The following is a 25,013-nucleotide window of genomic DNA, read 5'->3' as shown; positions in this document are numbered from 1 at the left end:
GGCATCCCGGATTTCCACAAGCTGCACTACACCTCGCACTTCTCTACACTAAAACTCCTCATAGCCGCAATCACAAACGGATCCGATTAACCAGTTCGGTCCAGCTGCTGGTGCTCACCGATCACGGTAATGATGACCTTGTTCAAGAACTATCAAGAACCCCTTCTACACATACACAGGGGTTCGTAAAACGTGCATGCGTTCTCCGTGATAACGGACAAGTATAAGCATAACAACTGTAACTGTGACAGTAACGTACGTGCAGTGCGCCTGTGCGTGCCACTGCGCTGCGTATCATATATCTAGGAAAACTTTCCTGAACAAAGCTTAGTTGCGAGTAACGCCTGTCCTGTGCATCTGTGTTCCTTGTCATGTTCGGATTTGCGCTATGCAGTATTGAAGAACATAAGCACTAGATATCAGCTTACCGCGTCTGGAGTTGGTAACACCCATGTTGCTGTTGGCATCGTTATGCAACTGTAAACAACTGGTTATATTGTACATACGCGACTCTTCAACATATGAGAGTGCGTATACCACTTCCACATTTCTCTAGCGTCATTCGGTAACGTTTCGCTCAATGTGAAAATTACGCCACAGTCCCCATCCCGCGCATGCTTCGCATAACATCGATTTCCACGGTACGTGGGATCTGCCGAATTTTCCTTTTTTCTTATTGTCTGTTTTTATGCTGAGTATGATTTCCACGAGGCTGTCTTCTTGCTGATATCGCCTTGACGTGGCTCACGTGGCACCTTTGATGACAATGATTTGGACTATGCTGGATATATTAGTGGCGTTTTTTTCCAATAAAGTTTCAGTTGTGAGTACAGCGCATGTCCTGTCTTTTCTCGTCCTTGTATTCGTTCTAGCACTGCCCCATACATTACACTATGATAAGGAGGTCGTTGCGGCAGTCCAGAAGGAGGTTGTAGTGGGCCAGAAATTCTGAACCGATGATTGGCTCGGCGACGTCAGCGATGACAAAATTCCAGCGAAGGTCACGACGTAAGTTTCTGAGTTGGATGTGCAGGCGGAGGGAGCCGTACGTCTTGATTGTGGAGCGGTTTGCCACACTGAGCTCGAAAGAGGTAGATGGACGAGGAGCTTGAACATGGGATCGCGGGTAGCAGCAAATGTCGGAGCCGCTGTCGACAAGGAACCGCTGCTTCGTGATTTGGTCGGTGATGAAGATGCGACGGCCTCCGGGTTGGCAGCTTGCGGCCGTCTCCACGAGCTGCCGTTGGCGTTTTCCGAATGCCCCGCGGAAAAGGGTGGTCGACATTGCCGGGCTCTGTCCCCGAAGCGTCGGTGGTAGTAACACGGGTCGTTGTTGTCGGGTTGCCGCGACGAAGTGGTGTTACGGTCACGGCTTTGCGAGTGGCGGCGCTGGTGCATCGGAAGACGTTCACCCAGGCGTTATTGAATGGAGGCGAGCTGTCGATCGATGTCGTCGATACGGCGTGCCAGCTGTGCGGTGTTCAGCGGTGCGGCGACAGTCTCGATGGTGGGCGACAACTGCGGTAAGGAGACCTCAATGACACGATCAGCAATCTCTGCAAGTTCGTCGAGAGCTAGCCGAACCTGAGCCTGTAGAATTGCCTGGACGTGCGGCGCGAGTCGTTGGAGCCAAAGCGCTCGCAGGAAGGAATCCTGGACTTGCATGTTGCCCGCGAGCGCACGCATGTGGCGCAGGAGCTGCGAAGGTTTGCGGACTGAAGTTGTACCTTCTGTTCTTCTGAGAGCGACAGGCGGCGGATAAGTTCAGTCTTGAGGTGTTGATAGAGGTTGGCCGTTGTGCCTCAACCCAGCGGCCACTATGCCGCCGACTTCCCAGAAAAGAGGTATCCGGGAAAACAGCGTCATCGCCCAGCCGGCACCGACAACTGACGCGAGTCGTAACCCTTCAACCCTGCCCAACGGCTGAAGGCAGCATCCTGGGGGGGAGGACGGAAGAGACAGGCCATGGCGCACTCAACGCCTGCGAGGGAAAAAGGGCGCGGCTGGGAAGACGACGGTCCGGCTAGCAAGGGGGCGGCCCGACTTCAAAGGAGAGAGAGACCGGGCAGCGCCTGCCTAGAGAGGACGACGCAAGAGGCTGCTCCCGTTTTGGAAGGCCGTGCCGGCCAGTTGTGAAAGAGACGCCCCAGCAGACGATGTCTGGCTGGCAGGCTTGTGGTCAGAGTTTTCAAAACATGTAAATTCTGTACATAAAGTTTTTTCATCTTTCCTCTGGCTCTCATGACGGCTTCAAGCACGACATCCACTCGTGGTCCCACATCCACGCTACCCGAGTCGCAACCGCGGTGACAGCAAAAAGGGTACCACGGCCCGTATCCTAAGCTGGGCACCGGAACCGCGACCCCAGACGCAACAGTGGTGGCAGCGGTGGGATTCGAACCCGCGACCTCCCACAGCCGAAGCGGGCACTTTAACACGAGGCCACGGCTGCGGTTGAAAAGAGGAAGACAGCTGTAAGCTTGTCGGAGAATGGGACACAGTTTGTTCAATTGATTTTTTTTTGTAGGTAAGATTTAGTTTTGTAGTGTTCTTTTGTTATCCCCGCGACTAGTTTGTTTAGCTAAACAGTTTCTTACTTTTGGTAATTTTAAGCGACGTATGTGTTTTTTTATTGAGCCTATAAGCATTGTGCGAAATAATTGTGGGCGCAATATTATGAGTAACTTCTGCGGAGGCAGTGACCCGCACGGGAGTGAGCTGACTGCGTAAGATGAGTCACGGTAGTCAGGTACGACCGCTAATGGTGAAGAAGTGGTAGCGTTTGTCGAGCGGAACCGAATTTCACTTGTTTGTGTGTTTATGTATAGCGCGAAGTAGTATACCGTCACCCGTTTTAAGGGAGCAAATGAGCAATTTTGAGGCAGGTTTTAAAGTAAAACCAAGGCGGGTTTTGAAATGCTCAGGTTTGGCGCTGAATGTGGCTGTTTTAGTGGACCACTGTCAGGATTGACAAGCACGTGGGGCCGGATGTTCAGCATGAATCCAACGCAGATTACGTCAGGTGCTCCCGAGTTGTACGGCATCAAGAGTTATTTTCTTTGCGTGTTGTTTTCGTGAACAATTTGGGTTGAGACACGCGTTTAGAGGACAGCTTATTCAATTCTTTTATGGGTGTGTTTTTATATCAATATGTGTTACAAGCTATCAGTTTGTGCTTACCGCAAGGGCGCGAACTTTTGAGTTTTAGTACTGTTCTCGCCAATTTTGAAGTGTAACCCTGACGCTCGGGTAGGAAACTATCTGTTTCAACAGAGCTAGCTGTAGGTTGAGTTTTATGTTGTATTGTACTAGTTATCGTGAGGATTAGGGTGAAATGTTGTTCAACCTTGTTATGTGAGTGCAAGCTTTATTTTAATTTCAGTTCACAGCTAGACGAACCGTTTTGTGTTAATATTGTATTAAGCTTTACCGAAGGTAATAAATACTTTTGAGACAGTTAGAAGAATAGTTTTCAGACAAAGGTACTTTGCAGACAGTTAGGAGAAGGGTTAGCGAAATGGCCTGCGCACAGACGCAGACGGCTTAGGTCGTGCGTTCGGAATCAAATGGAGGCGCGGAATAAGGTCACGATTATTTTCTTAGTGTAATTTCTTTTCTGGCTTGATATAATAATAGTGTAGTTGTGTTATTTTCTTTATTCTTTAAAGTAGTTGTGTATTTCTTTATGTAGTTGTGTTAGTGTAGGACGCAGAAAAACTTCTCACCGACTTCATCGTTTTCGGAAGCTCTGCGGTTGGCTTGTTTAGCTTTATGATAAAGTTCGCATGGTGCCAAATGGAATCACGTGTGAAGGAGTTACGGGACACTTGTCCGGATTGGTGTGCACATTGTTTCTTTTTTGGGCTTACGCGGTTATAAAAATCGCCAGTCAGGCGAATGTTTTGTAGAAACTGGGGTCTGGCGATGAGAGGGGCGTGCACGTGGCGCTTGTCGCATTGTGTGTGGCTGAGAAAGGTCGTTTCTTGGAGCTTGTCACCCACTTTCACTGAAGTCGTGCACAGAGTCCTGTCCTCGGAGGGGCCTTCCAGTTCGACAGAGCCCTTCGGGATAGCAAGAACCCTGAACGGAACCTCGCGGACATCCATGCGGCCGTGCTGCATGGAGCAACTCGACCTCCCGATGCATCATCTGGCGGCAGGGGTGCTGTTGTGCCTCAACCCAGCGGCCACTATGCCGCCGACTTCCCAGAAAAGAGGTATCCGGGAAAACAGCATCATCGCCCAGCCGGCACCGACAACTGACGCGAGTCGTAACTCTTCAACCCTGCCCAACGGCTGAAGGCAGCATCCTGGAGGGGAGGACGGAGGAGACAGGCCATGGCGCACTCAACGCCTGCGAGGGAAAAAGGGCGCGGCTGGAAAGACGACGGTCCGGCTAGCAAGGGGGCGGCCCGACTTCAAAGGAGAGAGAGACCGGGCAGCGCCTGCCTAGAGAGGACGACGCAAGAGGCTGCTCCCGTTTTGGAAGGCCGTGCCGGCCAGTTGTGAAAGAGACGCCCCAGCAGACGATGTCTGGCTGGCAGGCTTGTGGTCGGAGTTTTCAAAACATGTAAATTCTGTACATAAAGTTTTTTCATCTTTCCTCTGGCTCTCATGACGGCTTCAAGCACGACATCCACTCGTGGTCCCACATCCACGCTACCCGAGTCGCAACCGCGGTGACAGCAAAAAGGGTACCACGGCCCGTATCCTAAGCTGGGCACCGGAACCGCGACCCCAGACGCAACACCGTTGGTGGGTTGACAAGGATATGCCGGACCTCGCTGTCATAACGTGCGTCCAGATGGGCGACGACGTAATCGTAGCGGGTCCGGTCTTGCGTGATGCGCGCCAGGGAGAACTGGGCCTCGACCTGGGCGAACCAGACCACAGGCGAGTCCACCCAAAACGGTGGGAGCTTGACAGCGACACGCCAGGTGTCGTATGAGGCAGCGTGTGGGATGCCTTCTGTGGGAGCTCTGACGTCCTCAGCGGAGCCGGCAGGCACGGCCTCGTTTGTGGAGGCGTTGCGGGAATGCTGCTGTTGCTGGGTCTGCAGCTCCTGATGAAGTTGCTGCACTTGCTGGCGCAGAGCGGTGAGGGCTTCTGGGTCGGCCATGGCGGTGCGGTTTGTGCAGTTTCCGGGTCACCAGTTGTGGGATGCCGTGTCGATAGAAGGAAGCATCCCAACATAAAACATAACGACTGTTTATTAGCGTAGTAGCAACAGCGGGGCGAGCATACCGACGCTGCGCTCAGTCGGGTAGCGAAGGAAGAAATACTTCCGAGCTTGACAGCTCGGTTTTATAGCCACCGTCGGTGACGTAAGCTCAGGGTCTTTAGAAATCTGGGAGGCGTACCTGGTCGTCCATCGCGACAACAAAAACTTCACTCTGCGCCTCAACGGGAACGACGTCCGCGTCTCGATTGACCGGCTCAAGCCCGCATACATCGCTTCGAACGAACTGGGCAGCGCCACTCCATCCACAGGCATCTATACACAGCCGCCGACGTCGCAGTCCCCATCCGGTCACGACACGCTCTGGACGTCTGGTACGCCTCCCAGAATTCTACAGACCCTGAGGGCTCTGTACTCCGCGTGGGGGGGGGGGGGGATGTGGCGACACATTGCGCACAAACCGGGGCAGCCTCCGTCTCGTCACTATCTAGCCCAGCGTGACACGGCTGCATGCTACACCATGCCTCCGACAAGGGACAGCGCCACCGCAGCGTCACCGGAAGCTTACGTCACCGACGGTGGCTATAAAACCGAGCTGTCAAGCTCGGAAATATTCCTTCCTTCGCTACCCGACTGAGCGCAGCGTCGGTATGCTCGCCCCGCTGCTGCTACTACGCTAATAAACAGTCGTTATGTTTTATGTTGGGATGCATCCTTCTATCGACACGGCATCCCACAATATGATGATGACCGCAAATACATCAATTAATCTTTCGAGGGCAAATGAAGGGTGAATTTAACACGTGTCACACAACTGCAGATTTACATTTTGTAGACAAAATACGGGCACGATCGCCTAGGCCACGGTGTTGCCGAGGCCGAAGGTGGTGTTTATGAGCTTCACGCCGCATGCCGAACCGTCATGGATAAAATGCTACTAGGTCTATATATTTAACTTATGTGTATGATATTACAATGCCACACAATCCTCAGGGTCTTGCGATATCGCTAAATACACTAAAATACCGAACGTTAGAAACGTCAGGTTTGCGCTCGGTGTAGCCAGGCGGCCACCGTCCCGCGCGCGCCTATTTTCGGCAAGAAAGGGGTCCCCGATTTCTCCTCATTCCAACACGCCGTCCCTCCACCTAAACTATTCTAACACCGTGGGCGGGTCTCGAGAGTGGAAGATATTTTCAACATCACTGTTTAGACTTGATTGTTTGGTCTCGCGCACGCGAAACTGGCTGTTCTTGTCTGTATACGTATTGCCTTGGTGCAATAAAGAAAAACCACTTTGTTAGTCAGCGCTCGTGCTGCCGCTGTCTTCACAGACCACGCAACACACACTGGCCCAACGTAGTTTCCCATACGAGTCAAGTCAGCCATTTTGGCAAGCAAATCTTTTCGTTAATAAAGGCATTCGTGTACCCTCTTCCAATCAATGCTATTAAAGGGACACTAAAGGCAAATAACAATTTATGTCAGAGTGAAAGCCCAATGTATGACAACTTCTAAAACGGCAATATTATCAATAGCAGTGCCCTACTTACCGAGAAATTAGGCTAAATGTATCACATGATGAGCGCCACGAGTGGGACATTTTCGAAGTGATCACGATGACGTAGGGAAGTCGGCCTACAATAAATCACTAGTAATCAAACTAGTAGCAGTAAAAAAAGAACATTCCGAGCATCAAAAGACGTAATAAAATGCTGTTTGTTCGTTTCCGCTTGATTCATGGAAAACAAAACCTCCGTGGCGTTGCCACGGGGAACGGCGCGCGTGGTTCAAAGGTTCCGTTTTCGCCGAACTGCGCCTCGCCCGTCTCAGTGGTAGTTTCGGGATCGCGTACTGCCAAGCGTGTTTTGCGCACTCGTGAAAGTCGCTCTGACAGAAAGTTCGACAAAATGCCGCATGCGTGTGATATTGCCGGATGCCCGAATGGTGCACAACGCCAGTGCTGCAGCAAGGAAACCGGTGTGTCTTTTCATTGGGTGCCGCGGAATGAACCCTTACGCTCAAAGTGGCTTAGTGTCATGCCATTGCGCCAGTGTGCTAAACAGTCAAAACCTCTGCGTGTGTGCTCGCTGCACTTTCGTACTGAGGATTACGAGACCAACCGCAACTTGGTGAAGGCTTTGAATGTGCCCATCCGAGCAAGTCTTTGCCGCAGCACCGTTGTTGCTGCTCTGGGTCCCGCTACTTCCGCTCGGCTGCTACTAGTGCCGGCGGCCGCGCAGTAAAAGCGGGCAACGTTGGGCACGGCAGCAGTGACGTATGAAAGTTGTATTTTCAGGCGGGAGATTTGAAGCGCGCTAACGCGATGCGGACCACTAAAAACGTGATTTTATTTCAAAATAAGCACTTCCTTGGCACAAAAGCAGCACTACGAGGTTTCTGGACCGCTATTTCAACAATCAACGTCGACTTAATATTTGCCTTTAGTGTCCCTTTAACCGATGGGTCTTTCTTCGACCTCGAATTTTCTACAATGTCGTTCCGCCGGCTACGACTGTATTGTGAAACGAGGTTAATGCAACGTCGCGATTCCGTGGCATTATTTGGAGAAGCGCTTCCTGAGACATCCCGCGACAAAGCACCTACTGCCCATTCCCTCATTGCGCAAACCGGTTCATTCGAGACGTTCCTCGCACACCACTTGTCTGCACGTCGGCCGAGCGCATCCGTTGACGTGTGCGTCGGCATTGGAGCATGTTGACCTGGAGTCAACTAAATTGGGACAGGTGGGTGGAGGCACAATTCAAGATGGCGTTTTCTGTACGTGAGAGTGCGCATGTGGACGCGTATACCAGGAGAGCTGCCCTCGTAGTTATGTAGTCAACGTAGCTAGCCTCTATAGAGGCTAGCTATATATATATACGTTGACTCCGTGCATGGACCACCTCAAAGCCAGGCGCTGCTTTGCAAACCACTGCTGAGCCTGCAGTTTGGCTTGCAAATTTAGGCCAAGAGTAAACTTGAATCTGTGCTGCCTGCCTTCGACATTTGCTTCATACAAATGACAATACCGCGTATACATACGCTAAACTAAAAGGAATGCCATGCAAAAAAAAAGTCACAGTTTCGCCTCAACGGTGAAGCAATGAATGCGATAGCAAGAAAAGCGGCCCGTGATGAACGCGCTGCTACGCTGCAAAACCATCTACCCCCCGGCAGCAACTACCGCGCGAGCAGACAGCGGAAGGGCAAGGTTCTCCCTGCGCAAATATTTGAAGAAGCGAGCGAGCTGGCCGACGACTTTTAAATGCGCCCGTTGCGCTCCTCGCGCCATCTCGCTGGTAATAAAGAAACGCTTATAAGCGCCTGCCGTCTCTGAGTACTGCGGTAAAGGGTGTGTATATAACGCTCACCGTTAGCTAACTGAAGGACCTGCGTTTTGTGGAGTAGTGGTGAGCGCTACGCGCTGAGGAGCGAGAGGTCGCTTGTTCGATTCCGCGCTTCGGAAGCATTTTCTGAATTATTTTTCTTTGGGACTTTTATATATATACACATACTTATACATATACGGTGCATGACGCCGGAGACGGCGACGGTGAAAACCAGCCGAGACTGTCCATATAATTGCTATCGCAATAAAAGGGCTGAATGAGTCCTTTTTCCGAACGTCCAGACTGGCATCAAAATATGGACGACGCTCCCAGCTGCTGCAGCCTCTCGACGTACAAATGTACTTCAGGAGTCGGATGGCTGCAGAGCAGCTTAATGTTCTGGCTCACATGTCTATTCACCGGATTCAATTCAGTGTCAAAAAAGTTATGTTTATGGAGAATCCGTGACGTATGAAAATATCCCATGAAAATGGCGCGAAATCTTGTGAACAAGTTATCGCTATTTCCGGCCAAGCCACTTGCTCATTTTTTTCTTCTTTTGCATTGACGTTTATTAAACCATTTGCCATGATATCCCCCGCAATTTTTTGCTGCAATACATGCTTAAATAAATACCTGCACTTGTTAGCGTCCTACATGCATTGTTTCGTGGTTTTGGGACGCTAAACCCCAGATATTATTATTATTATTATTACATGTATTGTTCCACGAAGGATTCCTTGGGTAGGGTCGTTGTTCTTCATTAAAATTATTCATTCAAAGATGCTTTTTTGCTGATGTATTGCTGTCACAAAACCCTGCTTGTTTACGAGAGAGCTGTTCTGGTGTCCGACGAAAACTTGTTCTTCTGAAGCAAGTAAATGCGTGTCGCCTCTAAACATTCCGGCAACAATGCAGGAATGGAGAAGGAGCGCTTCTCGATAAAGGAGTGCGGCAGCGCGTTCTCTCGGCTCTACGCCCTTCTCTCGGAGTGGATGTTCCTCACAAGGGTGGCTCCACTGGCCGCCAGTCACTTGTTCGAGGGGCATGCAATGTGTTCCTCGGATGCGTCAATGGAAGGCAAGACTGCCATCATCACGGGCGCGACGTCAGGTGAGCCTCGCTTGCGCCAACAGTATTCTATGTTACTGGTTAAAAATTTCGTAATTCTTTTCGGCGCTTTACTTTATGTTAAGCTCCAGGCATAGTCCGCGGCATATAGAGCATTCATGCACTGGATTACTCGAGCCGGCTTACTTTCCTTACGATAGAAATCAAGACAGCCGAGAGGAAATGCTGAATGTTAACGTGAGTGCACCTGACCAGCGAGAATAAGGCCGGGACGAAGAGAGATGCGCACAGGACGGTCGCTAGACTGAACGGATTCAACTGCAAGTTTACTTCGGACACATGAAGCGATGACATCGTCCCCCCCCCCCCCTCAAAAAAAAAAAACATGTGTACTGATTGTACCGTCATTATACGTGAAAAGCTATACGGGCCAAGCTATGTCCCGCGCATGCACCCTTGCAAGAAACTCTTTTTCTGTGCGAGCGATTGAAGGCACAATTTCACGTACTTGCCTGCCCGCTGCTGATCTTATTAAAAACCATTAGTTTTTTTTTTAATTTGTCCGTCGACTTAAGCTTAGCGAGATAGCCAGTGTTACACCAACGAGACTAACTAAACGTTGGACTTGTCTGTCCTCGCTGCCCTGCAGTACTCATTGGACGTAATAATGCCTGGGCTTCTCACAGAAAATTTCCCTCTCCTCCGCTTTCAATGCATACCTACCGCGGCTCCGCAACAACTAACTACGAAACGCTGTGGCGGCAATGCGCGATCGCCGTTACGCATTGAATAATGTATGCCTCACGTAATTTTACATAACACGAGGCAAAGATGACGTGGAATCGGGACTGATATACCCAAGTTTCCGCGACAAGTGGACGGAGCGCACATACAGCCTACGCACGTCACCACAGTATATAGTTGTGCAACCATAAACTTTGCCAAATATTAGATCATCTCAAGAAAGCTTGTGCCCACAGCTTCTATACTGGCAGTTGTTCTGCGCAAAGCGTCTTAGATGAAAAACAACTGCCCGGTGCAGTGCTCGGAAACTGCATGACCACACGTGTTACAGGATTTTACAAGATTTTCCTCTATGCATAAGAAGCACAGGAGAATTGGCACAAGTGCAAGCTTGTTGCACTGAACCGTGCGAGACATTCTTGGCATCTGTACAGCTTATTTCAAAAAGTCATAAGTTTTGAAAGCATTCGAGTAATGCTGCTGGAAATAGGTGAAACGAGGCTTCCCCTTATTTTGCAGGTATCGGCTTGGAGACAGCCAAGGAGCTTTCGCGACGCAAGGCCCGTGTCATCCTTGCCTGCCGCAACGTGGAGAAGGCCAAAGACGTTGCCCAGCGCATCACTGACGAGACGAAGCAGCCGGTCGTGGTCAAAAGGCTTGTACTGGACTCCTTCGAGTCAGTGAGGGAGTTTTGTGACGAAGTAAACAGCAGTGAAGAGAGACTAGACGTGCTCATCAACAACGCCGGCCTGATCAACGGTGAGTAGCTTCATTGTGGCATACAGTTTGATTGGGATGGTTGGCCCATCGTCTTAAGTAGAGCGCGAAACTTGACCAAGACATAAAAAGGACAAGCCACAAGCGCTTGCTTCAACCGAAGGTTTATTGCAAAAGGCGCGTGTACCGAACTTGCACAAGTGGCGCAAGGCTTGAACCAACATCGCACTTAGGCTTCGACCTAGCTTCTTCTATGTTTTTGCTAGTAATACTAAGTATGGCTAGGCTTGGCTATTCTTCTCCGGTTGCGGTCGGTTCCCCAAACTACGCGCGAGTTACGACGTTTTGGCAGGAACATGTCACGCGAGCTGTTACGTGGTTTTGGCGGGAAAATGTCACGTGACAGGCTGTTAAGTGATGTTGGGATATTAGGCACGTGACTAGCTTTTACCTCGTGTCTGTCGGGAACATGCCATGTGACTAGTTCTTACGTGATATTGCGTGATTTTAGTCGCGTGACAAACTGCTACGTGATGAAATCGAGAATTTGACGAAATCTCGTCTGGTCGGGATGTAATGGCATTGTAGAAAGAAAAAGACAGGACGCCGACCAAGGAGGTGTCAAAAATATAATAAAATAACGTTTCGACCATTTGAATAGCATCGAGGAAGCTATAAAATTCACCCTGGAAAAGGAGAGCTCTGGACGTCTACCTTTTCTTGACGTATTGGTACAGCGGGACCGACAACGTCTGTCGTTCAAAGTTCACAGGAAGGACACACATAGTGGGCGATATCTTCATTTCGCGTCCGTCAATCCTGTAAGCCACAAACGGTCTGTGGCTTTTTCTTTAATTAAAAGGGCCCAAAAAATTTGCAGCAAGCCAGAAGACTTAGACTCCGACTTAGCGTGCATCCGACGCGAACTCGGAGCGTGCAAGTACCCCAGAAGTTTTATTGCTTCGTCCGAGAAGCGAGCCCTGCGCCCGACTGAGCCACGTGATTCCCTCAGCCAGCGTTCATTCCGTACGTTCCCGGCATCAGCGAAGCGTTGGCACGCGTCCTGCGTGGATATAATGTGCAAGTCGCCCATATTCCGAGCCACAAGCTACGTCACGAGCTTGTCAGCGTCAAGGACAAACTAAAAAAGGAAAAGTTCCCTGGCGTTGTGTATAAGATTCCTTGCGCTGATTGCAATTATGTCTACGTGGGGGAAAGCGGAAATTTCGAGCGACGTCTAAAGGAGCACATGAATGACGTGAAAAAGAAAAAAGTCATTTCCAGCGCCCTCGCAGAGCACGCAGAAAAAACGCACCACGGCTTCGACTGGGACCAAGCTTCAGTTATCGCCCGGGAAAAGAACTGGATGAAACGGCACTATCTAGAATCTTTGACTATCCAAACAACAGGGAACACGCTTAACCGTAACGACGGCAATCTACCTCTTGCGTATGCGAGATGCCTCAAGCGATTATTTTAGCGGATTTAAGCTGGAGGCTTCGGCCTCCCAGCTTAGTGAACAAGGCTTCCGTGTGGAAGCCGAAACGTTATTTTATTATATTTTTGACACCTCCTTGGTCGGCTTCCTGCTACGTGATGTAACGTGATTTTAGTCACGCGACTAGTTGTTACGTAATTTTAGTTACGAGACTAATTGTAACGCCATGTTACGTGATTCCAGTCACGTGACTAGATGTTACGTGATTGTCGTCCCGTGACTAGTTCTTACGCAATGTTACGTGATTTTTAGTCACGTAACAGACTCGCCCATCATAGTCATTGTATTCCACGGAGCGAAGCAGATGACGAAGAAGAGAGTGCGTGCTGGTTCATGATGATAATTCCTGTCCGCATTACCCGGCACAACGAAAACAGCTCCGCTGGTAAATACGCAAGGGATGACACTTATTAAAAAGTGTACGACTTCAGCTTCAGTGCTGACAAAATGTGTTGCGCCGTCAACACTGGCGAAGCAAATTTGGTCGTCCCGAAGAAATGCATTCCACAATGTTCATATAGACATTGGCACAGGCAATATTGTCCACGGTGCACACATCTGTGTGTTCTTCCAGTCTGCAGAAGGCACAGCAGCTGGTCTGATGGCGCTACTTGTTTCTCAGGAGGTGCTCCTAAGAGTTTGGAAGCACTCTTTGCAGGTCATTTTAGCAAGCTTTTGTGCAATATAGCCACCATGTAACACCAAGAATTTCTTCTTCGGATGCTACGGCGACGTCAGTAGTTGTGTCGGCCGCAGCTTGGTCAGCAGTGCACTTCGAGTGGGCGCCGTGTTGGTGCACGTGAGCGTTGTTTCGGCCTGGACAAGTAGGCAGGTAAGCCTTCAAGAATCCTTGGGAAGGCGCCTTCTACCACTTTGGGTCGGTCATGTGCCAAGACGCAACGCTACCGTTCACATTACACAGGTAAATAACGTTGCTGGCATCAAAATGCTTGTCGGACACGCAAACGTACTTGGACTCAAACAAGAATCCTGCAGTCGCGGGATGGCTCACTTCCACTTGTCGCGTAGGTCCGCGTCGGCTGGTCAGCAGAATAAGGAGACCTTCGACGCCCTTGTAACAGGAAGGCCTAGTGACCACATGGACGCACACGTGGAGGCCAAGCGGAGAACAGGAATGCACGTCAAGGCGCTGCGCCTACGCTGCCAATAGCGACCGCCTTCCTCGTTGCCCTTCCAGGTATATGCCAGCGCCGCGGCATCTGCAGGCGCTATATGAAGCTTTGCCATAGCGTTACGCGGGAGTTTCATGATCAGAATTAAAGTATTAAAAAAAACCTTGGTGGTACCGTTGCAGCGCTACCGGCGACCGACCATAACTGATGTGTAAGGCGAGACGACGACAACGGGAGAGCACACAAGCGCCCACCACACCGTTTCGGTCCTCAGCCGCTAGGGGCCGCGCAGTTCGGCGTCGCAAAAGGCGGAACAAACCAACTAAGCGCCTTAATTGTGCACAGTAGACGCTGTAGGGGCACCTCGGTACCGTCACTTCCGTCGCTTTGCCATAAATGACGTATACACACAATGTGGCCAATTATTGTGACAAGTCAGATCGAGGCCATCAATGAAATTTATTTGTAAACAATCTGCATATCTCACAGGTCTGTGGTATGCGATATGAAACGTGCAAAGGAACACACCCAGCGAATTTTATTGAGATCCTGTAACCTCGAAAAATCGCCGGAGTTGGCCTTTACGTCACTGAAGCTGTGCTAATGTTTTTTATATGAAGCTTACTTTTCAGGGATTTTACTGCAGACGCGTTGGAAAGCTCCACTGCGCAGTGCCTTTTAAAGGGGATATATGGGGCAACTTGGACTGAAGACTACAGAAACGAAATTGTTCATTTTTCTGGTATCCTGCGAACATGAGCTTGACAGATGTTATAACTTGAAAATTTACAGGTATTGGAAGTAGTTGCAAAAGTGCGATACTTGACAAGATCGTGAAGCACTGCCCTCAGCAAAAGCGCCCTTAATACTTGTTTGAGGAACCAATGCTGTCACTCTGGAACGCGGGCAACTTTTGTGCGAATCTGATCCTTGAGAAATGGCGCAAACCAATTTCCCGATATTGCCGCCAGAGGGATGCGGCGACGCTGAAGTGGGCGTGACGACGCGGCCATCAAATTGCCGCGATAATTTCGTGGCTGTGCCTCTGATCAAACGTTCTCGAAAGTTTCGATTATATATTTCAACTTTGGGAGCGCTAATAAGAAACCTTAGAGGACAAGAATTTTTCCAGACGCCACCATGCTTGTTTCTGTCGCGCCTGGTGTTTTCTTGTTGAAACGATGATTCCCATGAACCAACTCGCATCCAACCCATTTTAAGTTCTTCAACAGAATCGCCAAGGACACGCCTTCTCTGAAGCAATGCTGTGAAAGGCACGAACAAGTTTGCGCTGAAGATTTTCAACGATGTCCTGCAGTGCGACAATGACGGCCGCGCCATGTGCCATACTCGCCCTTGCTGTTTCCACAATCGCTTGCGTGCTTGTTCCTAATGTCGAAAGCTTTGTCAGCCGACCTTGAAGTGCTTCCTCACATGTGCTTTTAACACTGTTTTTCTATTTGCACTTCAGCTGCTCTAAATACTAATTCCCACTTTTCTTGCAGGTACGACTCATTCTAAAACTGAGGGAAGCCTTTGATGATATTTTACTTGCTTGCATGTTGATTGCAAAACTGGGCGAAAATCCATGATTTTTCTTCAAGCGCATCCTTTCGCAGAACGCCATTCTGTTCCTTCCTGCTAGGCTCGTCGGAGTTGACGTACACAAAAGACGGCTTCGAGGCCTGCTTCCAAATAAATCACTTATCTCCGGTGCTGCTGACTCTACTGTTGCTAGGTGAGTTGTTCAGATATTGGTGTTACAGACCATTTCTTAATATTGTGCAAAGCTGAAAAACATCAACGGGAGAGCCCGTGGTTCGCTCCTGTGTGCACAGTCACGTACAGAGGGGCCACACCGTGGTGCCCCAACTGTGTTCATTCCTTCATCTCACGTACGCGCCTCACAAAATGTACACATTTCTTCACACCACTCATTATAACCTCATGCGTGGTAGCCGGGAAATTGTGGTGCATTCACGACCCCTGATTATTAACTCCGCAAGCTCTTCAGTCAGCGAGAAAGCTGCCCGTGCCTCTGTGACGGTCATCGCTACCAAGAAATGCGCAAAACAAAACATTTCTTTGCGTTGCTCGGTGTCGAACCAACTACGCTCCGAAAAGGGAGAGATGCATGTAAGGCGGAATCCGGTTCACTACCCTGCAATGGGGTAGACATTGGTTGGCTGTAAAGAATGAAAATATATCTGAGTCATATGAATGCGGGCGGTACAATAGAAACGTGTACACTGGAAACGCTTCGTTGATATATTTCTAGGTGGTGGCGTAAACGCCCTCCTTCGGACACAAGGAAGGAGCCAGAAAGTATCTTCACTCTCGCGTGTGCATCGACTTTTGGAACATGGTAGTCTGTACAGGTCAGCGAAATTCCCTCTTGGCGAAAATTTCAAGCACGGCTTTCCATGGGAGGAACGCTAGAAAAAGGCGCCGTGCGTATTACAGCCTTGTTTCAGGGAAGGAAGTTTCCGACAGTAAATGTCTTCTGTTACACATCGACTCCAGAAGAAGATTCTGCGTAAAGTTCATTAAGCCAGGCTTTTGTAACACGCATTTCCGGGCCGGCGTACAGGAATGCGGCCCTTGGAGGTGCGCCTGCGTATTCCAATAACTTACGACTTCCAGATGGTGGGCTCTTCAGTGTCTCTGATAGCGCAATCTGATCTTCTATCAATTGTCATCTCACGCTGCCCCATTTCATTGTTGCCTGTGTCAACTGAAGTGTTGCGCGTCTAAGGACACGGATGAAGGTCCATGGAGGAGAGAAAGGAAAGGCAGGGGTGTCCAGAAGGACCTACGTTAAAAGGGACGTATAGGCGCTGCTGTTTCAAATCGGACATGGCTGCTGGCAAAATGCTCCATCCGCACAGCCGCGCTTTGCCGCAGCATGTTGGCCCCTAGCAGCGCAAGCGTGTGTACGCGGCGAAAAAAGTCGACTTCTATCTGCTCTTGCGAGTTCGCATGTCGAAGGTGCAATTTTATCATTTGCCATGGAAGTCATACGAGGCTGATTGGAGAAAACTTTGAAACGTAACCGTTCGGCGCGGCCGATAAGCAAACCCGTCCTGTCTTCGCGCGGTTTCTTTCGCTTTCTATCCAAGTCGCTGGCGTAATCACGGGGATTCAAACCCCCTAACCCCCTCCCCCAAATAGTGTTTTTTTATTTTACATGTGTATACACGTGCACATACAAACGCACGGACGAATACATAAAGTATGGTTGAACCCTCACATAAAAAAAACTTTCTGGCTGCGCTACTGCCCCAGCTACTACTGACACATTGTTGGTTCCCTTGTTCATCTTATTATTGTTAGCCCGAACGGAGGCTTTGTGGCAACCATTCCGAGGCACAATAGTCCTCTGCAGTGCCCACTTTGTCGGTTGTGCACGATTGTCGGGCTGAGGGGCCTCAGGATCGGCTTTATGATCGAAGGACGTAGACGAAAAACACAGTTGCACATGTTGAAAAATATAATTTAGCAAAGTGTTCGAGGTACTAACAGCGCTAGTTTAGAAAACTAAGAGACGGCCACTTCGTGCGGTCTTTCTTTTTATCGTTGCTAACACGTCATTTCAACTATCTCTGCTAATGCGCGCCGGTAGTAGGACAAGCGACACGCGAGGCTGCCGATAAAAAGTATTTTCCATCGTATACCAAAAAGAAAAATATGCTCGCTTCTACACGCACGTCGTACTTCAAGCTCTTTATTTGTGCGACGCATTTTCAGAACATTTCCGACGCCACTGTGCAGTTCTTATCTCACGCAGTAAACGTAATTAGCGGCATACAAGTCGCCACGCCGACGCGAACTACTTCGTTTGACGTATTCCTTTCCTATTCGTCCTTAGCCGCGAAAAAGCAAGCGGGGCTCGTTTTGCTTTGCCATTTTCACGCATCGACGTCCACCACACACAACGTCGAGTTACGCACCGGCAAGGGAACAGCATGACCTCCGAGACGGCGGGCGCGCGACTCTGTCCGGCCGTCCCAATCGCCGCGCTCCCCAGCAAAACCAACGTGTTCGCCTCGCGCGCCCGGCTACCGCGAGAGGGCGCATTAACTGTGCATCCACAGTTAATGGATGCACAGTTAATGTGCATCCCATCGTATACCAGTATACTGGTATACGATGGAAAATACTAATCCGCCGTGTGAACGATCTAGCCATGGTCAAAAAGACCGTAAAGTGTACAGGGTGCGGAATGGGATGGAAAATAGAGGTTTGTACGGATGAGAAGACAGAGGGAGCTGACGCCAAGTGTAAGCAATGCGAGTTAGAGGCGAAAATGGAAATAATGATGGCTGCCCAGAATGAGCTCATGGTAAGAATCGCCGAGCTGGAGTTTGCGTTGGCGACAGAGCGGGAAAAAACGATGGCCATGGGGGAAAGGCTTAAGTCAGCCGAGGAGAAGTTAGCAAATGTAGTAATGGTGAACAAAGAAGCAAGCGACAGCGGGGCATCGACCCCCACAGTGGTAGACGCGAAGGGGGAAACAGGTTTGGAAAAGACAGGTGCAAGGGTCACAGGACCCAGCTTCCGCGAAGTAGTTTTGGGAAGGGGAGGGGACAAAGCAGCAGTGACACGGGCTAATAACCGAGGCAGTAGCCAGGTGCGGGACGGTCCAGCAGAAGAGTCGGAGCACGTGATAATCGCCGGGGACTCAAATTTAGTTAGATGCGAAGAAGCAGTCAAGGAAAGGGTGAGAGGCGACAAACGAGTTTTAATAGGGAAGTTCCCGGGACATAGGCTGGGATCAGTGATGAGACGAGCTAGCGCAAAACTCGCAATTAAGGCTAATGGACGTAACCTCGTGATAATCGCGGGAGGTCTAAACGACGTCTTGAATGAAGAATCAGCCGAACTAGCGCCCACATTGGCGAAAGGGGTCGATGACATGCGCGCCATTTCCCCTCAGGTGCAGATAGTGGTATGCACAATACCGGAAGTACCAGTGAGGAATATCAACTTGCAAAGAGCGGTTGTCGACGCAAACAAAGAGATATGGCGAATTAGTCGTGAGAAGGGCTTCGAGGTAGTGGATATAAACAGGGAGGTGCACAGGTGGGGCGGTTTCCAAAGAGACAGAATTCACTTCGATAAGAGGCTTGGTCATGAGGTGGGTTGGCGACTGGCAGGTCGCGCAGTAGCTTTTTTTGGGGGGCACGCGGGCCCTTCGGTGCCCAGGGTAGCTTGTAATGAGGAAAACAACCAGGGGGACTCTTTGACAGGCAGTATAGCGAAAAACCAGAGAAAAGGTAAAAGAAGGGAGAAGGCGCGTGTTGCAATTAGTTACATAAACATGCAGGGTGGCAGAAAAAAGGCAAAATGGTTAGAGATTGAGGAGCAGTTAAGCAAGGAACAGATAGGTGTTTATGCGGTTACAGAAACACACCTTAGAGACTTGGAAGAGCCACCACATATTGACAATTATATTTGGGAAGGATGTAACAGGATCACATCAGAAAGGAGAGGTGGGGGTGTTGGAATGCTAATTCATAGCAGAACAAAATTGGATAGAGTGAAACAAACGTGTTCAGAGCACATGTGGGTTTCGGGCACAGTAGGTGGAAAGAAAACGTGGCTAGGTGTAGCTTACTTGTGGACAGGCAATAACTGCAGAGAAAAGAATCTGGAGATGGTGAAATGCATAAGCACCGATATTAAAGAATTTGGTCCTGATGCCGAAATAATCCTTCTAGGGGACATGAACGCTCACATTCATGACCTTGACGGATATTCAGACACCAATGGCAAGTTATTGCTAGATCTCTGCGAGCAACATAGTCTTGAGATAGTTAACGTGGGGCCTAAGTGTGAGGGGCAGATCACGTGGGAAGTCGGAAACCGGCAATCGAGCATTGATTATTGTCTCATGACAGAAGGAATATATGACAAACTTAGAGAGATGAGAATAGACGAGGAAGGCATTAACAGCTTGGGTAGTGATCATAAACGCATAATATTACAAATGGGATATAAAACTGATAATAAGAACATAGAATCAAAGTTTGGCAGCTTGTATCTAAATGACAAACAAATAAGAAATATAGCCGCAAGAGTCGAGGAAAAAGTAGACGAACTACCAGGTAAAGACTGGAAGTATAGTGAGCTGCTACATATAATCACAAAAGAAATGGAAAAAGAGAAGAAAACTATTTGTTGGAAAGGAAAGAGAAAGCCAAAAAGTTGGTGGAACAAAGAAATCCGGGAGGCGATCGAGAAGCGACGTGAGGCATCACGGGAGCACAGACAAGCAAAAAAGGAGAAGCGGCCACAGGACGAAGTCAACCAAATATGGGAAATATATTTAGAGCAAAAATCCAGTGTGCAGAAATTAGTCGAGGCAAAAATTAAAGGTGAAAGTGAACGCTGGATGACAGAGATTCGCGAAAAGAAGAAGGCCGCGCCCAGGATATTTTGGAACCACCTAAAAGCGCTGGGTAGGAAGTCTGTCACAATGCAACAACATATGGTAGATGAAGGAGGAAATCAATTGGAAGGGTATGAAGCGCTAGGTTACATCCGAAAGATAACAGCCGATTCATTTAAAAAGGTCGCCCAGGGGATTCCCCCGGTGAGTAAAAGTGCGCAAAGGAGTGCAACCGACGAAGATGTAGTACTAGAGAATTTCAATTGGAAGAAAGCCGAAGGAAAAATTCCTAAGCGCACTACACCGGGCTTAGATGGGGTTCCCGTCAGCCTCATTAACGAACTCGGACATAACACTAAAGAAGCACTGCTGAAAGCCGTAGAAAAGTGCTTACAGGAGAGGGAAATACCAGACAGTTGGCGAAAAAGTAGAATGAACTTAATCTATAAAGGCAGGGGAGAAAAGGATAACATTCGCTCGTATAGACCGCTAACCATTACATCGGTGCTATACAGGTTGGCGATGCAGGCAGTAAAATTAAAAATAGAAGCGTGGGTAGAACAAAATGATATTTTGGGAGAACTTCAGAATGGATTTCGAATCGACAGGCGGTTAGACGATAATCTGTTTGTTCTTACCCAGTGTATAGAAATATTGAAAATAGAAAACAGGCCCTTATACGTAGCTTATCTAGATATTACCGGGGCGTATGACAACGTTAATCAGGAAATTTTGTGGGATATACTGAAAGAAGTGGGCATAGGTGACGACTGTATACAGCTTTTGAGGGAAATATACCGAGAAAATACAGTCTGTATAGAATGGGAAGGAATAAGTAGCAAGGACAGCGTTGAAATCGGCAAGGGGCTGAGACAGGGATGTCCTTTGTCCCCGCTGTTATTCATGCTGTACATGGTGAGGATGGAAAAAGCGCTAGAAGGTAGCAACATTGGATTTAATTTGTCACACAAACAGGTCGGCACGATGGTTGAGCAGAAGCTTCAAGGTCTATTTTATGCTGATGATATTGTCTTATTTGCGGACAGTCAAGATGATATACAGCGACTGGCTGATATATGCGGAAGGGAATGTGAGGCTTTAGGACTAGGATTTAGTGCAACAAAATGTGGATTGATGGTATTCAATGATCACGAAGACCATGCGGTCTTTATACAGGGCCAAAAAATACCGAGGGTAAGCGAGTACAAGTACCTCGGAGTATGGGTAAATGAGGGGGATAGATATATGGAGGTACAAGAGAAAGCATCGGTAGCAAAGGGAAAGAGGAATGCTGCAATTATGAAGCACAGAGCTTTATGGGGGTACAATAGGTACGAGGTGCTTCGAGGGCTGTGGAAGGGTGTGATGGTCCCGGGGCTTACATTTGCGAACTCAGTGGTGTGCATGAAGTCAGAGGTACAATCAGGAATGGATGTAAATCAAAGGACGGTGGGCCGCCTCGCATTGGGCGCTCACGGGAAGACGACAAATGAGGCTGTAAAGGGTGATATGGGATGGACAGGCTTTGAAGTGCGGGAAGCTCAGAGCAAAATGAGATTCGAAGAGAGGCTGAGGAAAATGAAGAAGAGTAGATGGGCAGAGAAGGTTTTCAGGTATTTGTATAGAAAAAGCGTTGACACGCAGTGGAGAAAAAGAACTAGGAGGCTCACCAGTAAATATACGGCTAGCAGTGCGGGCGATATGGCAACAAGGAGCATTAAGCGGAAGGTCAGAGAGGCGGAGAGGACTTATTGGATGGCAGCGATGGAAAAGAAGCCGGCTCTGAGTAACTACCGAAAGGGAAAAAACGAAATAAGGAGGGAAAGGTTTTATGATAATTCAAGGGGAAGCGCTTTACTGTTTGAAGCAAGGTCGGGCTGCCTTAGAACGCGAAGTTATAAAGCGAGATTCAGTAACGAAGAAGAACAATGTACATGCTGCGGGGGAACTAAGGAAACGATGGAACATGTACTGATTGAATGTGGCGATATTCACCCAGGTATACGTGTGGGCACGAGTCTACATGAAGCCTTGGGTTTTAGGGACAACAATGGAAAGCCGAACACGTCCGCGATAGAAATAAGTAAGAGACGGTTAGAGTATTGGTGGCAGAAAAGTAGAGATAAAGAACAAAAATAAATAATGGGGGGAAAAATAAGGTCATTCTGCCTTAAGAGGCAGAGAGATAGACCGTGAATTTATATTTATTTGGTATAATAACATAGATTTAATCAATGTAAATAAGGTATTAGGCCAACATAAAACAAGGAAGGTTTTTTTTTTTTTTTTTTTTTTTTCTCCGAGCCTGGTGGCAGACATGTCACCGCCCCGTTACAAAGGGGACGCTCATAGCATCCATCCATCCATCCACCCAGTGGTGCGATCTTGTACGCTTTCCGAAATAAGCACGGAGGCGTGGCATTATATCCAGCCGCACATGACCGCACGCGATTGGTCAATGCAGGGCCGTGACGTCTGTCGCGGTTCACGGGCCATTCGCGTGCGGCTGGACGTAACGCCACGCATCCGTGTTTATTTGGAATGCGTACAAGATCGCACCACAGGTATACGTTTGGGCACAAGCCTGCATGAAGCCTTGGGTTTTAGCAGAGTCCTTCAATGCTTTTCTGGTCACGAAACTCCTCCGTAACGCTACGGTGACAGCTTGCTATGTCGCCGCAGCTACCGCGCGGCGGCGCTGGGAGCACGCGGTGGGTAAAGTCACTGGAACGGGAAAAGTATCGCGACCGTTCTGCCCGTCGCCATATTTGGTCCAGCGCGGCCGAAGCTGCGTCGGCGCGTTGTTGATTTCACGCGGAGTAACGCATGTTTTACGCATTGCGTGCGCTTTTGCAGCCCCGAATAAAGCATACCGTTGTTCGCTAACTGATTAGGAAAGAAATAGCGGCAGTTTTAACTTGCCTACACGCGCACGCACGCGTACTAACCCGATAAAGAAATGCGAACTGCGCGGCATTTACGCGCTCGGCTGTCGGCATTTATTAACTGCGAATCATTTATTAGCGAACTTCTGCAAGTTTGAACGTAGTATCTATCTATCTATCTATCTATCTATCTATCTATCTATCTATCTATCTATCTATCTATCTATCTATCTATCTATCTATCTATCTATCTATCTATCTAGCCGCCCACGACTATGTGCTCTCCTGGCCGTTTCGTTAATGGGATGTATACCAAATTTGGTATGGGATAACATGAATATAAACTACAGGTGGTAACATGAAAATGATATGTACACTGTCAATTTTTATGAAAGGGAACACGCGAGCTCGTGGCCTGCGCGCTCCGGCGGCTGCTTGCAGCGCCTTCAAGCGGGAGCGAAGGCAACCACCGCCTCTATTCGCGTCATCTAGTGGCGAGCAAAACAACCAGTCATGGGTGATAAGGAACCGGCTGCAAGATTGCAACCCCTTCCCCCTTCAAGGCGATTAAGCAAGAGGTCGGGCCGGCGGCGCGTCGTCTGCTGCTTCTGAATTGTGCTTGGCACGCGAGCGCGCTCGAAACGGTGAACCTCTGCTGTTTGGCTTTCGCGCGTTACCGCTTCGGCTGTTTTAAAGCGCTTTAAGTGACAGCGCCGCAGTGAACTGAACTTCTGTAGGCAGTTTGCCGTTATGTTGGTGGTTTCCCGGGGACATTTGGAAAGCGCACTCGCGGGCCGGCCTTTACACGGACTCTCGGCGGACAACCCTTGGGCTGTCATCAAGGAGGAGTGGGAGAAGCTAAGAAGGGAGACATCCCTAACGGCCGCTCTATAGGAATCCCAACTAACTAGAGTGGCAGTTGTCATGGCCGCAAATGGTGAAGCCATTAAGTATTGAGAGGTGTCGCAATGTGGTACTTTTTTTTCTGTTGAATCAAAACCAAAACGACAATTGACGTATTTTTTCAGTTTCTATAAACACATTTAAATTATTCCTTTTCACGTTTCATACTCATGTCATTGATGTTACTAATAAATATCGATGAAAATCCTCACAGGTACCACGAGACTGTTTCTCCTTCTGTTTGCTACGCAGCACCATCTCGCGCTGTCATCAATGACCCCAGCGGCAGTCGCTGTGCATGGCTTTAAAGCATCCAGCGCGGTCATATAAGTGCTTTTTGTATTGGCAGCTGTTACGTTCTCGGCTAAGTGGGATTCCAAACAGAAGAATGTTTTCCACAGCATTCGATGAGAGATTTCAAAACGGGAAACTGCCAACAAAAGTTCACCTGACTGCACCGCTGTCGCTTAAAGTATTTTAAATCAGCCGAAGCGGTGACGCGTGAGAGAAAAGCAGCAGCGCTTCCCCGTTTCGAGTGGGCTCGCGAGCCAAGCACAATTCACAAGCAGCAGACGACACGCCGCTGGCCCGGTCTCTTGCTTAATCGCCTTGAAGGGGGAGGTGCTTGCAATCTTGCAGCCGGTTGCATATCACACATGACTGGTTGTATTGCTTGCCAATAGATGGCGCGAAAAGAGGCTGTGGTTGCTCTCGCTCCCGCTTGAAGGCGCTGCAAGCAGCCGCCGGAGCGCGCAGGCCACGAGCTCGCGTGTTCCCTTTCATAAAAATTGACAGTGTACGCCATGTACGGCATGATTTACATGCCACGCTCATGGTGCGCTTGCGGCCGCTTCGCTTGACTGATACACACCAAAATTGATATGGCGTCACAAGAGTTGATGACGAACATAAGTTACTCGTCATAACGTGCAAATCATGGCAGGCATGCCATGTAAAACATGATTTACATGACATGGTCTCGGGGCGCTCGCGGTCGTTTAGTGAAATGCATATATACCAAAATTGATATGACGAGATATTTCAGTATGACGAACGTTAGTGACAGGTGGTAACATGAAAATAATGACTTGCATGTCATGTACAGCATCACTTACTTGCCATGCTGATGGTGCGCTCGCGGTAGCTTAATATACACCAAAA

At 49.0% G+C, this 25,013-nt stretch overlaps 1 protein-coding gene across 2 annotated transcripts in view; it reads left to right on the top strand.

Moving 5' to 3' along the window:
- The window catches only part of LOC119388309 (retinol dehydrogenase 12), a 142,696-nt gene that overhangs the window by 49,399 nt on the left and 68,284 nt on the right, over positions 1–25,013 (top strand). For both annotated transcript variants that reach the window (XM_037656009.2, XM_037656007.2), the window contains exons 2-4: positions 9,429–9,623; positions 10,845–11,084; positions 15,319–15,411. In XM_037656009.2, the coding sequence (XP_037511937.1) occupies positions 9,429–9,623; positions 10,845–11,084; positions 15,319–15,411 (528 nt within the window). The remainder of the gene's footprint in view (positions 1–9,428; positions 9,624–10,844; positions 11,085–15,318; positions 15,412–25,013) is intronic.

This window comes from Rhipicephalus sanguineus, chromosome 3, assembly GCF_013339695.2.
Source record: "Rhipicephalus sanguineus isolate Rsan-2018 chromosome 3, BIME_Rsan_1.4, whole genome shotgun sequence".
NCBI lineage: Eukaryota > Metazoa > Arthropoda > Arachnida > Ixodida > Ixodidae > Rhipicephalus > Rhipicephalus sanguineus.
The sequence above is the reverse complement of the archived record's forward strand: the minus strand, read 5'-3'. Positions and strand labels throughout refer to the sequence as shown.